Source organism: Lissotriton vulgaris, chromosome 3_1 (genome assembly GCF_964263255.1).
Source record: "Lissotriton vulgaris chromosome 3_1, aLisVul1.2, whole genome shotgun sequence".
In the NCBI taxonomy this organism is placed as follows: domain Eukaryota; kingdom Metazoa; phylum Chordata; class Amphibia; order Caudata; family Salamandridae; genus Lissotriton; species Lissotriton vulgaris.
This window is the reverse complement of record NC_141689.1, coordinates 518,405,921-518,432,530: the sequence shown is the minus strand read 5'-3', so window position 1 is coordinate 518,432,530 and position 26,610 is coordinate 518,405,921. Positions and strand designations below refer to the sequence as shown.

Here is a 26,610-nt window from a genome sequence, read left to right as displayed (position 1 = left end):
CATTTCTGATTGCTCCTTGACAGGACATGTGGAATGGTTATTTAAAATGTGGTGGTATCACTAATTTGAGCAGACAGAAGGAAGCTGGCCAGGTGATGATGCTCTAGGTGCATCTTTCTTTAAATTACCTGTAACCTGAATATGAACACAAATGTTAATCAGTACATAACCTACGTTGACTACTTACCAAAGGCTATAAAATTAACAGCAGCCTGTTGTGTCAGACTGGGATACATGGAAGCTTTTATACAGAAGCAGGGCCACCAGTACAGACTGTTCTGCAAGAGGCATCTCAGACCGATATATTTTACCAACTACTAAATAAAGATATGGATCCATATTATGCCTCCAATTATGCAATAAACATATCAAGCTAATGCAGTCAGTGTGACTCATACACCCGGCAAGAGTACTGCCAGTACCTGATAATCAGAGGAACTTGTAAGCGAAGACTTAGTTAATTTAGAAGAATCGGGATCTATTAAGGAAAAGGTTAAATAATAATACATTATACAAAAAAACAATGTTACCTACATGCAAAGCACTTGCAGGGCCTGAAATATTTTAGTTTTTTTTATTTGGTAGTATTGAGATGAGGAAGGAAGAGAATCACAGCCAAAAACTAGTGTTTTACAAAAGAAGATTAGATAAAGCAAAGGGAGAGATGCAGCTAATTTCATGTGCACATACAATACCTGCAAGCCGAATCTGTGGTCACCAGAGGCACTGACTAAATCAATGGAAGACATACAGGAAGTGCGACTAAAGGGCTACCACAGGGACAGAAAGAAAAAAACTGTGCAATGAGACTAAAGCACTGAAACAAGACATTCAGTTCACAACTTTGCTGGAATATCTGATGAAAAACAGGAAAACAAAATTGACATATTAAGTGAAAATCATAACATGCAATTTATCTGTTGAAAATATTCACACTACTCTTGGTTACAAATATGAGCCAATGTGTCATTCATATTTCAAGAATATCTTACGGAGCTACAATTTGTCAGTCCTAGGCATGTAGTTCAGGGATTACATTAACGTTTTAATGCAGGGATTGAAGAAGCTTCTGTCCCAAATCTTGACAAAACATATGTTTGCGACACTCACAAAGCTTTAGGTCTTCAAATACAAATGACTTGAAGAGAACACAAGCAGTGGAATGGATTTACTAGCTGCCTCCACCCTGTAATGTTATTATCAACTACTTTTAAATCAATGTATGGTACGTATGTTACGCATTGGTGCGACATTCAGCTGCTGTGCTAACAGAAATCTGTGACTATTCCGTTTAGTGTTTTGCTTACCTTTTGGAAAAATCTGTGAGTTCCGACAACTGAATACACATCATTGGAAGTTGGAGATGTTGATAAATGTAGTCGGCCCTTTTCACAATGAGACTTTGAAAATAAAAATAAAAAAACATTATTTATGTTTCACCAATTACCTCTCCCATATGTCTTTGCTCAGTATATTAAACTGCCCAAATGTGTATTCCCCAAAAGTCGAATGTCACAAATTCAGATTCATCAGGTATGTGGCTCACAAGTTAAAGTGAGGAATTAAACAATTACTTTTTTCACATAAATTAAATGCAGCCTACATTTGTCATGAGAGATTATGGTTTTTAATGACAAATCCCACCGTGCAACAAAAGCAAAGAGGTGGCATGCATCTGAACAAATAATTCTTCGGTTTTATCGGTGCATAAAAGCACCACTTTCTTTTGAGGGTATAAACACTTAACTATACAGGCAACGCAAGATGCAGCATTAAGTTTTGAATGTGTAAGCACAAAGTATGCCCCTAAGACGAACAGTCTACAGAGAGCAATGGTTTTAATATATACTAAAGAAATATAAACGTTTTGGTGACGAAGGGTGGAAAGTGATCTAGTATGACCAGTCAGGTCATACCAGGGATACGATGACTGGATGTGTTTACTTGGAAGATCTGGGGGTCGGTTGCAGGGTTTTGTGGATTATTTTACATGAGTCCTCATGACAAATGTGGTCTCCAAAGTTTATCAAGACTAATCAACCCTAAGTGGGTTCAGCAAATGTGTAGGTTGACTATTAGCAGACACAGTCATACACATGCATACGAGTAAAATACATTAACGGGAGGCTCTAGCAGCAACTCTAACATAGCAAGGAATTGAAATTTAAACTCCAGGTGAAGCAATGTTCACGAACTCAATTTTTCCCGAATCCAGCATTATTTAATTTAGGATTATGCAACATATGTCAACGTGATGTCTTATGGTTGTGTGACTTGTGATTTTAATTCTAGTTGTGCAGGCTTTATCATACCCACTACTTGCACCTAATGAATTTGTTAAGGGATAAGTTAAGCAAAATAAACAAAAAATAAAAAAAGCATAATACTTGTTCTATTTTATCTTGTCGGTCCAGAGCGGCTTCAACTGCATCAAAAAACTCTTCCTCATTAATCAGACTATTTGGTCCTTCCTGTGGCAGAAAGTAAACGAAAGCAAGTACTATTAAGAAACATTAACTTCAGGAGTCACTGCACATCAATGTTTAACAATTAACAGCTGAAGTGACTTTACTTCACATGCTTTCGATTAACACTTTGAAACTAGATGGAGATTCAACCGCCCTTTAGGTTCCAAAACTAAATAAAATGACTGGTATTATTCAAAATAAAAAAAGCAAAGCAAAATACATTGATGCATTATCTTTAAGAGAAAACCACCCTGCAAAGTTTAGGGTTCACCAAAAGAGTCTGAACATTTAGCTTTTGTTTTCAAATTAGGCCATTGATTGATTGGGCACCAACAAATATTTTTCACTGGCACCAACAAATATTGTTCAACTGAGCATCACTCAATGACCAGCACCACCAATGAAGTATGTGAGCCCAAATTGCTTGACGACTGAAGGGAAAAGAATGCGTGCATTCAAGAGCATATTAATGAAACTGTAACATCACTGTTTTAGATTAAAAGTGGTATTAAGACTTTCTGACAAATCGATGTGATCATTTTCCTCTACACTGTGGTGCAGATCAAGTGTATGGTGCAAATATTTATCAAATGGTGTCAGAGATATTAATCTAAATATTCATACTCTTTGGTCTATCAAACTAATCCACACTATGATCACAAAGTGCAATATGTCAATCTTGCATAAACAAATACATCTTGACAGAATAAACCCTTCTTGATTACTGTGCAGTGCCCTCTGCTCAAATTAGAATTATAAATGAGCAAAGTATTGAAAAACCGCACTACCCAGAGCACACTGGTAAAAATCAATTGGACCAGCAAAAGTAGGTGAAAAATATAGCTTGATATTGAACCATTCCTTTACTGGATTCACAACAACGTTCTTATAAGCCAGCAATTTGAATGATAAGAAAAAGTGTAAAAACCATCAGAACAAACCTCATAGTCTGGCCCTCCAAAGTGTGCCTTCTTCTTCAGCTCAGACAAAGCTCCTTTGTAGGCTTCCTCTATTCTTCGCCTCTTTTCTACTTCCTGCAATAAACACAGGCAGTCGGATGAGAGCAGGCCGTTAGGGTTGTAATATGCTCATTCATTTTGAGGGCCATACAGACGCAGATCCAGATATAAGTAGCAAATGAAAATAGACACCTGTCCCACTGTTTTCAAACACAGAGGTGATTTTAGGACTGACAAAAACGTCAACTCCAATACACACTGTAATATAAAAAAACAGACTTATCTGAAATGAAAAAGCAGAAGATTCTTTGAAAAATCCAAATTTAGGCTAGAGGACACATCACCTTTATGCACAGAGTATTTTTTTAAAAAATGGACTCCATGTCTGAAGTACATGATCGACGTACTGCGGAAGTTAGTAAGCAGTCATTGAGAGTAAAAATTACTAAAACTTTTCCTTAAGCGATATGAAATTTCATCCAAGAGGAAGAATTAGACCAGAGTGTTAATGACTAGGCAGAATTTGATTAGATCAAACCACTTAGCATTAATGTAAGTGTCGCCGATCACTCAAATTATCACTCTTCTGTATGACGAGAATGAGTACAGAGGGGACCATGTACAATCGTCCAGTGGGCTCCTTGAAAGTTTAAACTTGTAATTTTTACTAAAGATGCTAGGATGCTGAAAAGGATTGCCCCCATCTGGTGCACAATCTCTCTCCTGCAGTGGACTGGGGAGTAGTGTGCTCTAGTAAAGTATGGCCTGATTACGATGGCGTGGATACCGCCACTGACAGGCCGTTGGTGGCGGTCTCCCCACCATCAGAAAAGGGATCTCTGCCCGCCATATTATAATGGCTTCTGGATGGGTGGCGGTTGTAAACTCAGACTTCCACGGTCCTAAAAGGCGGTCTGTATCAGACTGCCTGTCGAACCTAACAGTAGTCCCAGAATGGCGGAGGTGCTCATCAGGCACAGCTGTAGGGATTACAATTCCCCTTTCTTCGAGTCGTTCTGCAGTGGTCAACCTGCCGCAAAACGACAGGCACAAACAGATTTGGGACCCGTAGCAGGCCCCCTAATCCCTGGGCCAGGCACATAGGCATAGGCACCTATTCCTATAAGATGTAGTAGGCACCGCATTGTGCCTGCCATGTAGTACAGAGATGTGTGAGGTGTCTGTTTTGTCTTGCAGCGGGTGCTGTAGAGCACAGCACCCACCGCAATACAAAATATGGGCAATGCGACCACCACGGCGGTGGTAGCATCATAATTTGCCCTGTGGAACCGCCGCCTTGTAGGCAGGCGGTCCCAAATACAATACGATGGCAGACGGACTGAAGTCCATCCGTCATCACAATGATCCCATAGGGTTCACCAGTCACATTTATCACCTAGACTTGATTAATAATGCAGTCCACAGCTTTGATGGTCAAGGTATTTCAATAATCCTTCGTTATGAAATATTACATCATTTGCAATTGTGACCTGAGGAGGGAGGTCTTGGCGCTCCAGGTTTTCGGGCATTCTGTATGGCCAGTCAGCTACAATGGCTATCGTACTGGCTAGCAGGACGACATATACATGAAATAGGTTATACACCACAGCTCCTTAGCCAGGGTACTTTTCATACATTATTACTCCCACAGGCTAAGATTCCGCCCACAGTACCCCCCTCTGCTTAAAACAGCACTATCGTATCGGAGGTGGACACTCCAATACACCAAAAGTATCTCCCCATACTCTACCAAAATCTCCTTGCTTGGGATACCTAGAGCAACTGAACAAATTTCTAACCGTGTTGTATCCCCATGGATGCGAGAAGGTGTGACGACGATTGGGACACTGTTCATTGAAGGAACACTGGCAAATCACAATAATTTTACTCATACTCAGGGGGTCCCTCCAACACTGTTTCTCCTCCATGTCACTATCTCTCATTTCATTAAACACCGCTGGTCTCCTGAAGGGACTGAACCTCCTACCCACGAGCTAATCCATGCAAATGGGAGAGGGACGTCACCTTACCCGTTGGTTATAAAGGGGCATTAGGGCACATTTGGGAGTACCACAAAGCCCACTCTGAACGAAATGGTCTGTAGAACTGGGCAGGGACCTGACCGATAAAGAGTGGGCTAGCGTATTGGAATTCTCTAAGAAAGTATCCCGAAACGCAGAATTTTAATATATTCAGTCCATTTTTCTACATAGGGCATATATTATGCCTCATCGCCTTGATAGCATGTACCCGGAAGAACAACTCTCTTGTCCTAGATGTCAGGAGGCAGACGCTGATTTACTCCATATGTTGTGGGAGTACTCGCGGTTACGAGTTTTCTGGCACATAATAAAATATGGGGTGCGGGAGACCACTGGCACGGATGTCTGGGCAACAGCAGAAAGTTGTCTATTAAAACTACACAAGTGTCCAAAAGGGCAGAAGGTCCAGTACAGACTCGCTGACATGGCTATTCTAAGAGAGAAACGTGCCATCACCAAGACCTGGAAATCTGCTTCTCCTCCTACACCACTTTTTTGGCATGCAGAAATGACCCGTTGGGGCACTGCAGAGATTGTGATTATTAGACTAGAAGAATTTCGTGACCTACATAAAATTCCCATCTCTATGGAATGGGCTCAGATGCTGGAAGCGTTTAAAGCCATAGATCCATCGACTCCTCTAACAGCTCAGGTCGCACCCACACCTCCTCATCCCTATTAGCTAATCCACTGAACCTGTGTAATACCATATCTCTCACAATATCTTAATACCTAGGAGCACATACCTGTGAAGGATTAGAACTACATGTTTTTTAAACGAGAGAATATAATCTTATGTTCTGATCAGGTTTAAATAGGAAGCCAGAAAATCGGGGGGACGGGGGTATTTCCAGTTAAAATATAGTAATTTATAACTAATTGCATAAACACGAGTTTTATAATATAAGGCTGTATATCTACACTTCTAATCCTATTTACTTATATATCCTATTCCACTGTAACGCATGATGGTATTCTGTATAACTACTCTTATATAGTTGTTGTATGTACTTTATTCAATAAAAATTTATCATAAAAGCATACATTCTCGAATCATAAATTTAAAACATTTTTTTACATACAACCAATGTATAAAATCGTATAAAAATTATCATAAAAAATATGTACAATAAAAGTCAATTAACCAGTTAATATACAGCCAATAAAAACTACAGTTCAAAATGGGCCAGCAGTCACCTTGCTCTTCTTTTTCGTTAGCAGATTGGTGCAGGTTAACCAAGCACTGCCCAAGTACTTGGCTAGCCCGCAGACCATGACAAGGGAGGTAGTGTCAGATTTTAAAATGCGTAGCGCCATCCTGTGATTCCTAAAGCCTAACTTTTTGGAAATGGGTTTAAGCCATTTTCTTCTTGCTACCCTATAGGCTGTACAGGCAAAAAAAAGTGGGCAAGGGACTCAGTAGGGGCTGCACAGCCAGGGCAAGAAGCAGATGCACTGCTTCCATCCTGCTGTTAGTTCTTTGAGCGGAAGGGTTCTAAACCTCAACTTCAAATAGAGTGTCCTGTCTCTAGGAATTTGAATGAAGTCGAGAAAGGGTTCGAGCTTTCGGACAGGCTTATGTTCTAGAAACTGCTCAGTAAGAATACCCCAATTAGAACAGAGCGTCTCCTCCGCCTACACCCACTCCCAATATGCTTTCTTGATTACTTGCTTAGGTGGCGGAGTCTGGCTAACCCAAGTTTCCCCCAACCCTATGTCTGATAGGAGCTGTCTAAGCTTGCATATCCACTTAATCTTATTGCATGTATCCAATTTGATGAGTTAGTTAAGGGCAGCAGCATAATTGGCCAATTCAGAGGGAATTTCTTAGACGCACCCAAAATTATAAAGGGCGGCGCTGAACAATATCTTTATTGGAACGTTTTCCCAGATCCTGCTGAAGTGGCTTCAATGGAGTGGAAGATGGGAGAGAAACCAGACCTCTAAAGAACTTGTTCTCTGATCTTACTAGGTCAATGGTGTTCTCGAATCCCCATAATTCAGACCCATATAATGCCGAGGGTAATGCTTTTCCCTCACAAACCACAAGGGCCGGGGCTACTGGTCTGCTGACAGAGGATTGTTGATCTCTTAGGATTGCCCCTGACACCCGCTTGTGGTTGAGAAGCATTTTGGCCATATGGGAGTTCCAGTTCATCAAATTATTGACCCGAATTCATAAATAGTCAAACGACTCAACTATATCTAATAGATTACCATTTAGGGTGATAACATTCCTGAATCGTTTTGACGGGGATAGGGTCATCAGCTTGGTCTTGGTGGTGTTAATAGATAATCCCCTTGTATCGCATAACAGGCTGAACCTATCTAGCAGTTTTTGCAAGCCTCTTGGGCTTTTGGATATCAGGAGGGTGTCGTCAGCGAAAAGGAGGGTGGGTGTTTTCTCTCCGGCCAGGGTTGGGGCATCGCCTGGGTCTTCTCTCAAATGGTCTACCACCCCATTAACAAAGAGAGAGAACAGAGTCGGGGCCAACAAACAACCCTGGCGTACCCCCCTGTTCACCGCCACCCTCTCCGTCAACTGTCCCCGACTCCCCCACCTGATTCTGGCATAATTTCCCTCATGGAGGCGTTTGATGAAATCGAGGGTCGGAGCGGGAATGCCCAAGTCGCACAGCACCTGCCAGAGCTTGGCACGTGGTACCAAGTCGAAGGCGGTCTTCAGGTCAATGAAGGCCAAATATAAACTGCCTTTCCCAATGACCACAGTTTTCCAATGGATCATGAAAAATCTAAACATCTGATCCATCGTGCCCACCTTATGTCTGAAGCCTGCCTGGAAATGTGAGAGGATATTCCCATCTTCCATCCAAGACCTCATCCTCATGAGGAGGACCCTGCCAACCACCTTCTGTATTACATCGATTAAACTAATCGGCCTGTAGTTGGCAGAGTCCTCTCTATTACCCTTTTTATATATTGTTACCACCTCAGCTCCCTTCCAAGAGTCAGGTACGGCGTGGCCTCTAGCAATAAGGTTCATCAAGAGCAAGATGAAATGTGCCCACGGCTTTGGGTCATACAGGAGTAGGTCTCCAGGGAGGCCATTGGGACCCGCCGCCGTCCCCCGGAGCTATACTCGCTATGGCCATGGATACCTCATTGATCACAAAGGGTTCAGCTGGTGTAGGGCCCTCAGGTGTAAATGGGGGCGACTCACTATGCGGGGACGGGGTGCCTACATCGCCACAATACAGGTTAAGAAAGTGGTCATGCCACTGATGCCCTGCAATGTGGTTTGGGATCGGGTCAGCTCCCCTCCGGGTTGCTTTGTTAATTAGCTCCCAAAATAAGGTTGGGTCTTTTAATTGCGAGGCAGATTTGAGCTCCTGCCAGTGTGATTCTTCCCAGTCACGCTTTGCTAGCTCTATGGCCCTTGATTACTCTTTTCTGGCTGCTCTTATTGATAGGGAATCTTTTTTCCGTAGGGCTAGACATATTGCCTGCCTCTTTTCTCTGCATGTGGCCGTATGCCAAAGGTTAGTAGATCTAGGTGGACATCATTTCATCACCCTGCTCTCCTTAATAATAAAGAAACTTCCCAGCCTATCTATTGTGTTCTGGTAGAACTTAGAGAATGGAAAATCATATGATTTCTCATTGACATCAATGATTGGTTCGAGCTCTACAATCTTCTGGTCTATAAAATCCTTTATGCTAAGCAATTTGTCTACCTGATGTAAAACCTTGTGCCATTTAAGGCGTTGATTACAGTTCGAAGGAACAACCTCTTTTGTTGACATTATCGGGGCCTTGATTGACTTGGCGTGAGCGGGTGCCCACTTGTTTTTAATTTGCATGCTTAAAGGGTTATGGTCGCTATCCAGGGTATGTTTTACTTCCATGTCCAGAAGGTCGCCCCATAGACGGGTATCCAACAAAATGTAATCTATAAGTGACGGACAGCTGATCCTATTATATGTGTTGGCCCCACTCGGATCAGAACGAGTCCTGCCATTTACTGCTCTTAAATTATGTTCTAGGCTTAGAGCATTGATTTGTATCGCCCTTTGTGTCCACTTCCTAATTGGCGCTATACTCAGAATGGGTATAGCCCATTTCGTGTCTTCCTCACTGATGCCCAAGAAATCCTCCCCACTCAGTGGTTCATATGTGCAGTTAAAATCCCCTGCCACAATGATATTAGCGAGGGGGGGGGGGGGGGGGGGGGGGGAGTACAGGATAATTCAGACTCTAGAGCTGTTCGGGTTGCTGAAGATTGGGCCCCCGGTGAACCTCTCGCATACGCATTAAATATCTCCACATTAGTACCATTGGGTGGCCCTCTAATCGTCAGATGTAGAATATCCTTAGAGGGTAGATTGTGCATGGTAATGGACCGGTTCAATGAGATGTTGACCCATATGTGGAGACCCCCAGATGGACGGCCTTTTCCTGAACTTACGGCTGGGATAAAATAGGTAGTGAACCCTGATTTATGCAAGGGGACCATACTCCAAGTCTACTGAAACAGTCAGATGTCATACTTGCCAATGAATTCATTACACTCCGGGAGGGGCAATTTTTTCTAGAGGCCTGCTATATTCCAGGAGAGGAAGTGGATCACCCTTGTATTTGTTCCTGCGGTCCTGTCTTCAACACACCCAGCCCAGTCAGCATTGGATCTTTCTAACGCTGAGTTGTTTCGACATAAGTCAGTCCCTCCACTTTTCCCTCCCAATGGATCAATTGAAGAGTTCGGTTGCTGGGCCTCGTCTGGTCAATCCACTGTGTTGAGTCCAGACCTTCTCCCCATCCTGACCGATGACCAGAGCTGAAAGCGTCTGATTTGAATAGCAGAAGTGTGAAGTGCGGAACTCTAGGGCCAGTAAGTTCTCCGCAATTGCTGCATTAGTTAGCTCCAACTCAATGCAGTCAGTCTGAGAGTTGGCTGAAAAAATCCTCTACACCCTTATGATGTCTTCCCGTATAATTGACCTACAGGCCCTTACATGGCGTAGCCAGTGAATCGCTTTGTTATGAAGAGATTCACTGCTTTCGTAGCCTTGAGTATTGGTGTGCTTAGGGACCTTGGTCATATAAACTGTTGGAAGGATGTTCCCTGAGGAGATGCTACTCCCTTGCATACTCAGTCTAGCCGGACTACTCTGGCCATCAATTGATGAAGAAAAGCATCGGTAGCCTGCTTTACTAGAGGGTTGGCCCAAGGATTTACCTATGGCTTCCCGATCTGTGACGGTCTCGGCATAAGATCTATTAGTGCCGGATGGAATAGGCATACCCGAAGGGCCCGGGGCTCGATTGCCTATCACTACAGGTGACCTAGCCCCGTCCCCCAAGGTGCTCCGTGTCGGTGCCCTAGTTGCTATATTTGTTGGGATAGATGGTGGGAGCGAAACAGGTGTAACAGGGGGGAGGTCAACTCTAAGAGTTAGCTCCTTAACCATCGCTCTCAAGGATGCCAATTCTCTTTCCAGATGTCCAACTTTCTGTAATAACCCCTTGTTTGTAGGACCACAATTAGAGCAGGATGTTACATTAGACAAAGGCTCTATGGTCGTACGTTTGCTCACTGGGTCTGCTAAAATACCCTCGTTAATTTGTTCTAATACTGCAAACCTATTTGAGCAGGGAAGATGTATATCAATTTCACAGTCTTGTAGAGCTCCTTGGATCATGGAATCCGCGATCGTATTTGGGGTTTCAGCTATCGAAATTGCCTCTGTAGCCTCAACTAGCGGGCTATGAATTTCACAGATGGAAAGCTTTTGGGCTGACTTCTTGTTAAAAATTGAAGGGATCACTCGTTTCTGGGTCAGGGCTAGGGCCTCAGCTAGGGTGTCTATAGCATCAACTGTGTTATTAATTTTATTCACTCCCAAGACCTCTTCACATTCATTGACAATAGATTCAATTCTAGTGAGGAAACAATCGCTAGCCACGTGGCGTACTTTTTTAGCCCTTTTCCCTTTCTTGGTTACTAAAGTCAAACCCCCACCCTACATTGACTTTCTGTTTCCCATTGTAAAAATGACTTGGGTAAGATACAGGGCAGTTCTCTTTCAGATTTAGCAACGATAGTCTCCACAACAGCGGACTTCAGAAATAAACACTTAGATGCTCGGATACGTGGCCCTCGAGGCCCAGCCTGATGGAAAAACAGTACCTTAGGTCCTTATATCCCGTGGTCCAGATGTTAGAGGGGGGGCCCTGCACTGCCCTGTCCTGTCTCTTCCTGGCGATGACGGGCGGGAGTAACTGCTTGATTAAATCCTCCTGGTGGCGTGAAGGGAGGGGCTGCAACTCCGCTCCGAGCCCAGCTGGTTCCTGGGGCGTGTGGTCCAGTTCAAACGCGGCCCCCGCTGCAGAAGCCCAGGGCTCTTGTAATGCTTCTTGTATTATTTGTATATTTTTTATGTTGTGTTCTTTCAGCCAATCCACTAATGTGTCTTTTCCAGCTGCACCCACTGCACTGGACCCAAATAGGTCTCACCTCACCTCCCTTTTCTTGCCGAAAAACGGTCCACAGCGCTTCCTTCGAACTTCAACTTTTAAACGAGGATTACCAAACTATTTAGCTTCACAAAATTCCACAGAATTCCCTGCTCCAGCACGGCTAGTGGAAAAACCAGGAGACCTGACGAGACACCAAATGGGGGGAAAAAAAAACAGCCCCCACTCAACAATGGAAGAACAGAAGTTTTCACAAGGCTGCTGATGATTACCTCTGCTCTTCGATACACCTCGGCCTCGACCAGGCCTTGAGCAGTAGATGGTAGACAGTCCAGTAAAATAAAAACATGAGCTCCAGGAAGCCGGCTACATCCAATATCCCACAGCGCCCACAAATCTCTTAAAGACCGACCAGCCGCAATTTTGCGGTCTGATTGATAATCCACAGCAGAAACTGTAACGCAGCTGTGTCGTGCTGATAAGTAGGTGAAAACTGCAAGAGTTTTCAGGCAGAGTTTGAGGCAGAGTTCTGCTTTCGGTCTACTTCCATCTCCACGCTCACCACGCTATTGCAAACGCCATCAGGAGGGGGAGGGGCAACAAAGGAGATTGTGATTATTAGACTAGAAGAATTTCGTGGCCTACGTAAAATTCCCATCTCTATGGAATGTGATTAGATGTTAGAAGCGTTTAAAACCATGGATCCATCGACTCCTAACAACTCAGGTCGCACCCACACCTCCTCATCCCTATTAGCTAAGCCACTGAACCCGTGTAATCCCATATCTCTCACAATATCTTAATACCTAGGAGCACATAGCTGTGAATGATTAGAATAACTACATGTTTTTTAAACGAGAGAATATAATCTCATGTTCTGATAAGGTTTAAATAGGAAGCCAGAGAATCGGGGGGAGGGGGATATTTTCAGTTAAAATATAGTAGTTTATAACTAATTGCATAAACACGTGTTTTATAATATAAGGCTGTATATCTACACTTCTAATCCTATTTACTTATATATCCTAATCCACTGTAACGTATGATGTTATTCTGTATAACTACTCGTATATCCGTTTACAAAATGGTTGTATTGTTCTATCACAGGATTACCGGTCCAAACTGTTTTTTTCTTGCCAACTATGTATCTCATCTGCAACAAGAATTGAAAAAACCTCAATAAAAATTGTGTTAAAAAAAATGAAATATTACATCATTTGTCTTCCTGGTTCGGCTTCCAGGGGTGCCTTTACCATCGAAGTTTCTGCACAAACTGAGGAAATTTGTTAAGATAGAGCTTTCAAACGGCATTTGTAGGTCATTAAATAAAAAAATTCCATTCATAACACATTTTTGGAAATAGTATGTATTTGAAGACAACAGAAGTAGAAAGAAAGTAATATCGAAAATCGGAGGAAACGGATGACTAATGACATTTATTCTCGTAAAAGCACAGCAGACAATCACCAGTGCATGCCTTCACTCAGTAATGAGGTCACTCTAATTTATTTAATGTATCCAATCAAAAGAGTATTTCTGGAGCTCTAGAAACAATAGTGAGCACCCAAGTACCATTACTTGCTCTCTACGGAAGATAAAAAGTTACAAGAGCCAACTGCCCAACTTTCAAAGGATTTAGGTTTTAAAGAATAAGATGTCAAGATAGACATTCCAAATTTCACCTGTAATGCTAAGGATCTTCAACCTGCCCTTTCACAAATACTTTAAATATAGCTGAAAGCCTGCTACTTTGGGATGTCAAAACAATTGCTGGATTATAGAGATTAAACAGCTGTTTAATAAATGCTGGTACTTGCGTACATGGAACGTTAAGGCTACAATATGGACTGTGTGCCTGTCCACCTGTGTCAATAACTAAAAGTGAAATGTTACTTACATGTCAGATAACTGAAGTGTTATCTGTTGCGACAAAATTATTTCAATACTTGATAATTTTATTGTGCATATTAATTGAAATAATAATGCCCTTTGGAGGGCAAATGAATACATATTTCTAGCAATCCAAAACATTCCATTAGTTCATCGTTCTTTTAAAAGTACAGCCAATGTTGAATCATGTACACTCCAGCACAATACTCTAACAAGCATTGGCATAGCCAATAGGTCTCGCCTTTGGGACCGTATACGTGTTTTGCCAGACCGATTGGCTTTGCCAATGTGTTTAGGCTATGTTGGAGAATCGCCTGGTAAACAGCAGCTCCTTTGTAGACCTTCTGTAGAGTAAATTGTGCTTGCTTTCTGGACTATTCCTGTGTCTTTGGATAGTGCAGTTGGAAAGAGCATTTGGTAATTTGTCAATAAAAAAATACATCTTTTAATGCTTTGTGTCCTTTATTTTGATAGTAGGCACCTTATAGTTGAATGGTTTTGGCATGGGCCTTTTAAGGATATGAACGTTAGTGCACATTAACGCACCCAGAACATTTACACTTTTTGCACCATATATTTTTTAGAGGAGTGAATGGGAGGGAGATAGGGGAACATTAAAAGGAAGCGAGTGAGGAGAAAATAAAGAGAGATAACGTTTACTGCAGAGACGTGTTTTGGGAGGGGGGGGACGAGTGCGGTGTCGGACTGCTGTTACCGTGGCAGCAATGGTTTGCTTCCTGTTAAGAGAGGTCACACCAACATTTTAATTTAAGCGCAAGAAAGCGTCCGAGGACGTGATTACATCCTTCTTAGAGTTGTGCCTTGTTAGAAATAACAGCCAAGATGTTTAGTGTTTTTTTAAGAATGCACTTTTATATATTTTCCACAAAGTATCCGTTTTTTTTTTATTTGCCCATGTGCGTACCGGCAGATACTGGCTTAAATTAAGCCCACTGCAGGGGCCTACATTACGCCATTGTGTTAAACCGGTGAAAGTCAAGTGTATGCCAGACTGGAAAGTGTACCCTGGCGCCACCATGGGCGTAGAAAGTATTAACACTTGCAGGAATGTGTCCATTCTGACTGATTTCCAAGAATGTACGTGTAGGACATTCAGCTGGGTCACAATGTTTTTTGCTATCACAAGCCTTCTGTTTGCTACATTTTTAGCAGACCTTTAAATGGTACCGTTTTAGATAAGGTGTTAATTTTTGGTGCACAGCGTTCCTTCCTTCGACAACATTCACCCTGGGGAAGTTGGTTAAAATTAAAGGAGAAAGCGGGTCAGAAAGGTGAGAACGGGGAAGTAAGAGGCAGCGTAGACCGAAAGAAAGGGAGAGATGGGAGGACAGAGTGTGAAGGGGGCATGGTGCCGAGAGAAGGAGCAGGCTCCGAGAGGAGAAGGCGTAGAAAGGGAAGATGCAACAGGGAGAAGCAGTTTGCACAATATCACGATGTTTGTTAGAAAGGAGTAACACACTTGCAGAAATGTGTCCTTTCTGAATGGTTTTTAAGGTTTTAAAACTAAACATCTCACAATAGCCGGAACCTGCATCAAACTCGCGCAGGGAGAGTGAAAGTGTGGAGAGCCTTGAAGATGAAACAAGTGTGTCTCCTCCCGTCTCAGTCAGCTCCTGGAAGAGGCACAAAGGAACCTGGGGAGGGAAGGAAGGGATAGAGAAGAGGCTTTCGCAAGCGCAGCTGCGCGAAGCAGACCAAACGCAACCTTTGAAATATAACAGTCAAAAGATGGCACACTGCGCGCCACTGCTCGTATCCTCAAGGTGGATGCGGTAGGCATCAACATTTTAAGAAAAGGTGGGACAAAAAGCAGCCTTTGGCCAGTTGCGGGTTTTCATTTTTGAAAGCCACACGCAAAGGCCAATGAAATGTCACTACAACACGCCCGAGCTTGCTCGAAGTCCAGAGTGAATCCAAGAGGTCATCTCCTACAGCAACGCTTGCGGGCTGCGCTAGGCTTAACCTAACAAGCATTGAAAATGCAATAGGTCTCGCCTTTGATTAAGTTAAAGCCATTTGCTTTGCTAATGGTACTATATAGCAAAGAAAATGGCTTTAACTTGATGAAAGGCGACACCTATTGCATTTTTAATGCTTGTTTGTACTCATGGTGCCTGGTTCTTTCAGAAAATTACTGTCAAGTCATCAAAGGTGTGAGTTGGGGATCTGTATAGAGTTCAGATTTGAAAATGTTCTCCTGCTCGGTGTGTGCACTGCTCCTGAAGGAAGGGCTGGGGCAAATGGTGATGGAGGGGCAGGAAATTCAGGAATTCACAGGCGGCAGATAACTCCCCTTCTTGCTCCTTTCAAACAAGGGAGCTGAGGCATGAGAGATCCTGAGGGATGGGGGGAGGGGGGGTTGGATCAACCCTGAAAGCTGGCCTTAAGCCCTGGATAAAGCAAGCACCAGCAACTTTTCCATCTCATTCCCAGTCAGGTCTGTATTAGAGAGTTCCTCCCAAATTGATCAATTTTCTCTGATTAATAAAAGTTTGGTTCAAAGTTGGCATAGGGCGCCTAGTTGTTAAGTAGAAACGAGTGCACAGGCGAGAATACTTGTGGAGCGCACAACATAGGATCAAAATCGAGACAATATGTAATGTTACATTAGGTAATGCAGAACACGTGTCTGCCTAGATCCATGTTAAGAGCTTTGACATTCTTAATAAACTACTAAAATTCTAACTGAACAGAGCCGCACCCAACCACTTCATACATGGGATAATTGTAATAAGCCCAGTGTTTGGTACACGAGTGTGGAAGAGAGTACAGTTGAAAGTTGCGGGGCATTCAGAGATGTTCGTCACATAGCTGGTATATGTAGAGAAGTGAGCACTAGTGTGAATGTCAAATGGAGTTGTACTTTGGTGGGTGCGTGGCTGTCTGGAACTGGCAGCATGGTGTCCCAACAATTAGCCAGGGGGTATATATGCACACATCATAAATGTAAAACAGGCACTAGGTCAAAGAGAATAACTTATTTTAATGGGGCTTTAAGGCGGACATTGGATGCTATTTGCAAAAGCTGATGCCACCATAGGGTACACGTTCACATTAAAAAGTAAATATATTTGCTACCCTTAAATACCCCGCACATATGATCTATACATTAGATCGGTGAGTATGGGAAGGGTTGGGGTTAAAGGACCCAAAGTTCAAAACGTGTTTGTATAAATATATGTATATAGTGCTTTACGAAGCAACCGTTAATTGTACGTCTAATCGGTAGCGCACTGCAATTGAAAACTGTTTCAAACTGGACCTTGGTGTCTCCTGAGCAAGGAACGTCCGCGCCTTACTTGAGAAAAAAAGTAATCTGCCCGGGCATGCAGTCAATGAGCCGCCGGGGTCACTGAAGCATCCAGAACTGCAACTCACGCAGTCAGATGACCCCCACATCACCAGAGCAAAGAGGGGCGTTCAACGCAGGCATCCAGTCACCAAAACCCGACGCTGAGCAGAGAAATATGTGCCATGAGCCACGCTTAAGCTGTGCGTGAGGTCATGCTGTGACCGCTGCTAGTTTTCCATGGGAGCAGCTGATGTAGTACTGGCAAAGACCCAAAGCACCCTGGCTTCAGCGACGACAGGCGTGGAACCTGTGATCCTGCCTGCTGTAGAGTCATCAATTAGCCACCGGACCACCTTCTCCCAAAGGGGCGGGGAATAGGAATGCAACCAGCCAGCTCTGTGGGGGCAGGCAGGATAACAAGAGGCGCCATTTGCAGGGCTGTGCAGAGCCCGCCATAGGCACAACCCACTGAGGACACCCAATGATCGGACCGCTCAGACCACATGGACACCAATAATGCGCTTCGGATCAAATTGCTAGAGGTGCGGGAATGACTGGGCAGCCTTACATTCTGCACGACCTTCAAAAAGCCAGAAATCCACAATTGGGGCCGCGCCCTGAAAAAGAGCCGGCCCTCGCACCCATATTTAAGCGATTCTCAACACCAATAAAGGCCACCAGGAGACGCGCCATACCAACAATCGACAGGTTACAGCAGAGGACATTTTGTATCCAACATGCAGTCTCCACTACATACACCACCAGGGTCTGACAGCGCAAGCTACACACATATGACCATTTTGTATTGGCGCCCCCCCTCAAACTGACTAATACAACAACCCTGCAACCATTCACTGCTTACAAACACCCAATTCGCTTCTCATTTCGGACCTCGGGATGGTACGGAGGTCCCCGGATCCTTGACTGGGCTCTTGCTGGCAAAACCAGAGCTCCAGCAGCTTCTCGGTGCCCTCAAAGAAGTGTGCGCTGTTCTCTTCCTCCTCCTGCGTGCCGACAGCCACCAACAATCGCAAAATCAACTAAAGCAACTAGGGAAACTTAAAAAAAAACTCTTCCGTTTCCCTCGTCGTTGTATGTTAAGGTTAAAATCAGGGCCACTGCAGTTTATGTATACGTTTTACGTCAATATCCACTTTTCTTGTTTTGCCGAATGGTGAGAAACTTGCCCGAAAATAGATAACATTAATTGTAAAAGGGCCCCATGCCCGGCTTTCACTTAAGTGGTGACCACCCCCCTTTCCTTAGAATTGGCTCGTTTTAGGAAAGGGGCACTGCGCGCACATTAAAGCGTAAGTGCCTCAAGGGGCATTTAAAAAATAAATAGTTTAAAAAAAAACATGTGGCCTTGTTTGATGTGGCAAGTAAAGCAAAGATACAGCTGCACGCCATGCTGATAGTGGCAGCTCAGCTGCCACTATCAGCATGGCGTGCTGTGTAAAACAAGCGGGAGGCGGCTCGGGCGCAGCACGTCTTCCGGAGACGTGCACGTTCACAGAGCTGAATCGGCTCGTGCACAGGCCAGTAGCCTTTCCAAGCCTCTTTTAAACTTGGGCTCATTAGCCAGTGGTGGCTGACACTGAAAAAGAGTGATGATGTGGGGCGCAGGGGGGTGCGTGCGGGGGGGTGGTTTAAAAAGCACTGGCAAAACCAACAGGTCTGGCATTGACTGTCAACCTAGGCTTTTCTAATACTTGTTTTGTCACGTTTTTGGTTAACCTTGATTGTTGGGGGAGCTGCCAAGCCCTCAGCAATATAACTTTGGCAATAAGCTCTTAAAAAGAACACGTTTGTAATAGTCTCTAGCACGGAAAGAAGCTACTTGGTAAGCAAATGGGCTCCATATAAAAGAGCAGAGTGCTGTCACTCACAGTGAAGTTAGTAAATATCTGAAGTGAAGTTGGCTAATCCAATGCCCCATGCTGTTCTAGGCAGTAGGCAAATCTAAATTACAACACCAGATCAAAGGATGAAAAGAAATGTCTGAAAGCACGTTTGAGTAAATATAGTATAAGAAGCATTTTAACAAAATGCAAATGTCTTGGCTAACGTCAGACCGTACAAAATGTTTTGTTTTTTTACAAAAAAACACACCTTAAGGACCTGGTCGGAGAACATTTGTAAACGAGTATATTTATTTAAACCAAAAGATGGTAGTTCGGGGGCTGAATATGCTTCAGAATACGATTATATTAACACTTAGCAGCCAAACAAGTGGTGCTTGATTTAGTCAGGAGTATAATTGTTAGAGAGCCAGTAGCTAAATTCGCTTGTCTGTTGACGAGGATCTGCTGCCTTAACATTTTATTGGACTTTAAAAGTGACAACCAAACAAGCACTGGCAAAGTCAACAGGTCTGGCCTTCTCCATGACTACAATACCTCAAGTTATTACAATATGTCCTTCAGAGGTCAGAGTCAGAGGTAGCAGCCTTTAATCTCTGCAACCCTTCAAATCTGTACTGCAGGTATATCTCAAATCAGGAGCAACAGCTTAAGGCTATCACAAACTTGCAAAAAACTCAAGCGGTAATAACATGTCCTTCTGAAGTCAGATGCGGCTCGATCAAATATCTCTCACTTATGTACGTATACATGTTTGCCACTGTAATGAATCATGAATTTTATATAAGGTAAGTAAATATGTCAATATTGGAATATGGTGAGGAATCATTATGGTAACTTTCAATACATGTCTTGACTACTGTGGAACCCTTGTGCAGACAACCTAGTAAGTACTAACAGCTGCTGATACGTCCAGTACCAAATCACATTCTTAGCAAATGCTCGGTTTCAGTGGCACAATACTTGTGTGGCAGTAGTATGTTGTCTTTTTTATTAAAGCACACTGCCTTACTCTGTGGGCTGCTGCAGGAAGAAATAAAATATATATATATATTGCTCTGTGTGTATATATATATATATATATATATATACGCACATACATACTTTATAGCCTGTGCGCTGTGATGAGTGAGCATTATTTGAGTGTAAACAGATTAACTTGATGGCTAGAGATGGTGGACTAAATGTCCTTATATAATTTTATAATTAATATTTGGGGAACACATCAGGGTGGCATATGAAGAAGTAAAGTACTAGAAGGGACTAGTAAATTGAAGTGCACTCAAATCTATTATTAGTAAACTGGCTCTTGCGTGTCACTATATATGCATGCCATTACACCCAGTGGCTTAAAGCGCTATGCTGTAGTAGAAAAATGGATAAATGTCACTGTTAATTGATACATATATTTGATGAGTAGTAGTAAGTAGTAGTAATTTTATTTCGCATAGTTACTTAAAACCATTGCAATACAAGAATAAGTTAACAGGGAATAATAAAAGTACAATTCTAATAAAAGAATAAAACATTCACATTTCCTTAGTTCGAATGTGCACGCAGCAACTTCGTAAGCAGTAAGTTTTGTTTTTTAAATTCAGTTTTAGAATGATAAAATATTTCCACTTTCCTGATATCCCCATAAACTTCTTTGAGTCAGTAATGTAATTCGACAAAGCAGTAATAGATAAATAATATATACACACAAACACTAGAGGTCACTCTCAAGTCATTTGTAACTGCTTCAAATGACCTCCACCAAGCTGAGGTTGTGTGGCTTTAATATACATTTTCAAACATACTATTGCTATTTTATTGATTTCTCCTTATTTTTCCATAGAATAAATAAATTTGCCAAAGATGGTTTGTAATAATGAGTCGAAATTACAAATTGCAATATCTTGATCTTTACCAAAGTAAGTGATGAGGCCATAATCTGTGTAGGAATTAGCATTAAAGTTCTTTAAGATAACTAATGTCGGCTGTGTGAGGTGGAAGTGAAAGGATGCATACTCAAGACTGCTAATGTAATTCATTGATGGTAGAAATGGGCTAACATTCATATATCATGTGTGCTGTGGGTTGTGATTAAGTAACAACTGAGCAAACTGATGGATAGAGGTAATTGACTAGAAGCCAATCACTATTTCTATTATAAATTTTTTGGCAAAAAAAAACAAAACAGGTTGGCAGCTTTTAAGTGTAAATTAAAACCACTGCGCCTTCATCGGCCTGGTCGCCCCCACGCTCCTCGTGCCTCCTGCTACTTGTTTTCTGCCTGCTGACTACGCCTACGCCGACTGCTTCTTTCTGCAAGCGCCCCAGCCGCCACAGAGCCGCCCGCCAGCCCGCACTCGACTTTCCCGCCGCTGCCTGCCTGCGGCCCTGCCCCCGCCAGCCGATTGGCTCCCACGCTCCCGCCACCCAGCGGACCCTTCCTCCCGGCTCCCTTCTTATGACGCCCCCACGCACGCGCAGCGTTGGCGCGCAGCGGGCGCGCCGATTGTGCACCGAAGGCGCGCCAAAGGCAAGCCCGTCTGCGCCTGGACCGCGCCCAGTGCCAGGACCCCTGGCGCCGGCCGATTCAAGACTACTCGACGGACCTACGACGCCGCCACCCTCTACGCACTCAACGCCGGCCGGAACCCTGCCTGCTACCGAGCCACCCCGAGACGCACCGACGGACCCTTCACCTGCCAAGCCTGCAAGTTCTCCGGCATCCGGACCTGCACTGCACCCACCAAGCCGACACCAAGCAGCAACCACCTCAAGTGCATCCTGCTCAACACCCGCTCCGTCGACAGACGCGCCCTGGAGCTCTGGAACCTCCTCGACTCGACTGCTCCAGACGTCGCCTTCCTCACGGAAACCTAGATGAACGCTTCTCAGCGCCCGACATCGCCATCCCGGACGGCTACAAGATCACCCGGAGGGACCGCGTCAACCAGACGGGAGGAGGCATCGCCATCGCCCACAAGAACACCATCCACATCACGACCAACACCGACGACACCCTCACAGCCGCTGAACACCTGCACTTCCAGATCCACACCGACCCCAAGACCACCCTCAGAGGCACCCTCATCTACAGACTGCCGGGACCGCGCACACAATTCAGCGAAGACATCGCCGACTTCATCAGCCCGCACGCCCTCCCCTCCGCCGACTACATCCTCCTCAGGGACCTCAACTTCCACCTGGAGAACAACAACGACCGCAACACCACCACCCTGCTGGACCACCTCGGACTCAAGCAGCTGGTGACCACCCCCACCCACTATGCCGGCCACACGCTTGACCCAGTCTTCTCCTCCTGCAAGGACATCTCCTTCAGCCACGCCACCGGACTCCACTGGACAGACCACAGCTGCGTCCACTTCAGCTTCAAAAGGAACACGATCCACCACCACCAGCAACAGGCTCCACGCAGAAGCTGGAACAAGATCACAGCCGACCAGCTCGCAGCATTCCTGAGCCAGAACCCTCTCGCCACCACAGCGAACCCCAACCATGCCGCCATCAACCTCTCGAGGTGGATCAACAACTGCGCAGACAACCTCGCCCCACTGAGGACCCCTCCCAGCAGACCCGGCAGCAAGAAAGCTTCCTGGTTCACCGAAGAGCTCCAAGAAGTACTGCCGAGCCCTCGAGAAAGCCTGGTGCAGAGACCCGACACCAGACAACATGACCACCCTCAAGCTCGCCACTCGAAAACACCACCACCTGATCCACAACACCAAGAAAACAGCATTCAAGGAACGACTGGACAACAACACCCACAACAGCAAGGAACTCTTCAACATCGTCAAAGAGCTCTCCAACCGCAGCGCTGGGAACAACGACATCACCCCATCGCAAGACCTCTGCAACTCACTCGCCTCATACTTCCACAACAAGATCGCAGACATACACAACAGCTTCAGCACACAGCCGACGCACCCTACGACTGCACGAGTGCCCCCACCACCACCCTCTGCGCCTGGACCCTGATCAACACCGAAGAGACCATACGCACGATGAACTCCATCCACTCCGGATCCCCCACTGACCCCTGCCCTCATCACGTCTTCAACAAGACAGACTCCGTCATCGCACCCCATCTCCGAGAGATCATCAACGCCTCCTTCGACACCGCAACCTTCCCGGAGAGCTGGAAGCATGCCGAACTCAGCGCCCTCCTAAGGAAACCATCAGCCGACCCCCACGACCTCAAGAACTACCGCCCCATCTCGCTGCTCCCGTTTCCTGCCAAAGTCATCGAGAAGACCGTCAACAGACAGCTGGCCGCCTTCCTCGAGACAAATGGATCCCTCGACCACTCGCAGTCCGGCTTCCGGGCGAACCACAGTACCGAGACCGCCCTCATCGCAGCCACTGACGAAATCCAAGCCCTGCTCGACAATGGCGAAACAGCGGCCCTCATCCTACTGGACCTCTCCGCGGCGTTCAACACTGTCTGCCATCGCACCCTATTGCAACGCCTGAGCAACGTCGGAATCCAAGAGAAGGCACTGGAATGGATCGTCTCCTTCCTCACCGGAAGGACAAGGAGTCCGCCTTCCCCCGTTCAGATCAGAAGCCACCGAAGTCATCTGCGGCGTACCACAAGGATCTTCACTCAGCCCCACGCTGTTCAACATCTACATGAGCCCCCTTGCAGCCATCGCACGCCAAAACAACCTCAACATCATCTCCTACGCCGACGACACCCACCTGATCCTCTCCCTCACCAACGACCCCGCCACCGCCAGAACCAACCTTCATGAAGGGATGCAAGACGTAGCCGAGTGGATGAGGAACAGCCGCTTGAAACTGAATTCGGATAAGACGAAGTCCTCATCCTGGGATCGTCGCCATCCACCTGGGACGACTCCTGGTGGCCCCCTGCCCTGGGCAGCGCACCCAAACCAACGGACCACGCACGCAACCTGGGCTTCATCCTGGACTCCTCCCTCTCCATGACCAGACAAGTCAACGCCGTCTCCTCGTCATGCTTCAACATCCTACGCATGCTACGGAAGATCTTCCGGTGGATCCCCACCGAAACCAGGAAGACGGTCACCCAGGCCCTCGTCACCAGCCAACTGGACTATGGCAACTCCCTCTACGCCGGAACCACTGCCAAACTCCAGAAAAGACTTCAGCGGATTCAGAACGCCTCAGCAATACTCATCCTGGACATCCCCCGACGCAGCCACATCTCCGCACACTTAAGAAACCTGCACTGGCTCCCCGTCAACAAAAGAATCACGTTCCGGCTCCTCACCCACGCACACAAAGCTCTCCACAACCAAGGACCAAGATACCTCAACGAACGCCTCAACTTCTACACTCCCACCCGCCAGCTTCGATCGACCAGCCGCGCCCTCGCCGCCGTCCCCCGCATCCGAAGAGCCACAACGGGAGGAAGATCCTTCTCCTACCTGGCCGCCAAGACATGGAACTCCCTCCCCACCCACCTCCGCCTGACCCAAGACCACCTCGCCTTCAAGAAGCAACTCAAGACCTGGCTGTTCGAGCAGTAGCAGGCCCCCCCTCCACAAGCGCCTTGAGACCCTCCGGGTGAGTAGCGCGCTACACAAATGCTTTGATTGATTGATTGATTGATTGATAGCAGTCACTGCAACCTGAAGTGTGTTCATTTAATAATTAGCCAAGTGACTTTTAAGTGGCACTATATACATAAATCAATAATCCCAGTCACTTATATTAAATGCGGCTGGAATTATCCTATTCTGCCGTTGTGGCGTTTTCTCCATAATCTGTAGATTTTAACAAACAATTTCGGGTATAGCTCCAATGGATCAAAAGTTACTAAAAGTAGTGACATGATGGAGCACAGTGGAAGGCCCTTCGTAAAGATGAACGGGTCGTCTTTCAGTTGTTTATTTCTGTGTTTGGGTATTTAACTGGTACTAAAGGTAAAATCCTTCCCAGACAGTGTTGCTATTGTAAATATAACAAAATAAAGAAGTAACACTATCACAACAGGTGCTGCATTATGAAGCACAATATAATCAGCCCGTTGCATAATTTGGACCTTCTCTGCAGTAGAATGTCAGTGGCCCTGCTTACACTCAAGCACACTGCCCGCCTCTCTTTCTAGGTTTGATGGCATTTTTAAAAAATCATTCCTACTTGTATTATCAATAGTTTTTTTTATTATTTATCCATATTTATTTTGTGTTTTGAGAATAACTGGAGTTGTAAAATGATTTATTTCCACGTTCTTTTTAAGGCTCGCCTGCTGATGCGCTTGTTTTAACTGGTAAACATGCGCTCCTAATCTGATGCCAGGAGAAAAGTAAGCAGCCATGGGAAATATTAGCATTATGTTCTAATATACGTTAAAATACGCTTGTATTTAAGGAAATCTCATCCTCGCCTGTATTTAAGGAAATCTCATCCTGCTTTTTTATTGTATTTTTTTTTTACTTCCCATGCTGTCCATCTGTTTCACTCTTAAAAGTAAACCGACAGAAAATACATTGTTATCTGCCTGTATTTATTTGCAAAAATGGAAAACTGGAAGCCTTTTATATGCATTAACGTTGTAGCAGCCAAAAAATAGACGCCCACTCACAACGAAATTACAGAATCCATAAATGTATTGGTCCAGCACCACGAAGCGTTTCGGCTGGCAAGCGATCTAGATCTCTCTCTCCCACTATTATATATATATCTGTGAGCAAGGGCGGATGCCCGAAACGCGTCAGATTTAGTTGGACTCAGCTTGTAAATAAACTTTGTGCCTTCAAACACGTTGGATTCGTGTGGTTTCCTTTGGTCGTTTCGACTGAGCTTTTGGAGACTGCTGTTGATCTATATATATATATATATATATATATACACACACACACACATACATACATACTAGAAGCCCGCCCTAGCGTTGTCCGGGGCAGAAGGGGGCTGGGGGCAGCATTAGAGGCTCCCGCCCGTCCCTCTGTGCGCACCCGCTCCCGCCCGACCCCCTCCCGCCCAGACACCCTCCCGCCCAGACACCCTCCCGCCCAGACTCCAATGTGTCCCTTTACCTAACCTGTGCCACCACTGGGGGCAGCATTTGAGGTTTGCGTGCAGTAAGGGCTCCCGCCCGTCCCTCTGTGCACACCCGCTCCTGCCCGACCCCCTCTTGCCCCGACTCCAATGTGTCCCTTTACCTTACCTGAGCCGCCGCTCCTCCCCGTGCTCCTCACTTTACCGCCGCTCCTCTTCATCATGCACTTCGCGCCCAGCGCAGAGTCGCGCCCAGCGCAGAGTCGCGGCCAGGGCACTACTTTTTGTTTAAGTTATATTTTTAAATGTAAGTTTAAAAAAGTTTTTTATAGCCTATGTCCATCTGCACACCCTGACAATTTCTACGATGTATCGGGTGTGTGGATTGGCGCTGTGGTTCCTGAGTTTACCTGTCTCAAAGGTTTGTGTTCTCTCTTTATAATAGTAGTATAGATATAGATATAGATATATATATATATATATGCAGGCAAAGCACGAAGACTGGAATCTGGAGCCTCAGACTCAGAAAACGACACGAGTCCCAAAATCAAGGCAAGTTTTTATTTTTTTAGGCAAAGGCAGCATACGAGACTGACGCGTTTCGGGCGGTAGCCCTTGTTCACAGTCACGATATATATATATATA

General features: G+C 45.0%; 1 protein-coding gene across 2 annotated transcripts in view; it reads right to left on the bottom strand.

Moving 5' to 3' along the window:
- CERT1 (ceramide transporter 1) overlaps positions 1 to 26,610 on the bottom strand; it is an 881,084-nt gene that overhangs the window by 283,055 nt on the left and 571,419 nt on the right. Inside the window, exons 8-11 of one of the 2 annotated variants that reach the window (XM_086960766.1) lie at positions 3,410 to 3,502; positions 2,388 to 2,471; positions 1,308 to 1,400; positions 696 to 770 (exon numbers count right to left, since the gene is read on the bottom strand). In XM_086960766.1, the coding sequence (XP_086816892.1) occupies positions 696 to 770; positions 1,308 to 1,400; positions 2,388 to 2,471; positions 3,410 to 3,502 (345 nt within the window). The remainder of the gene's footprint in view (positions 1 to 695; positions 771 to 1,307; positions 1,401 to 2,387; positions 2,472 to 3,409; positions 3,503 to 26,610) is intronic. The other variant, XM_086960767.1, reaches the window with a different exon arrangement.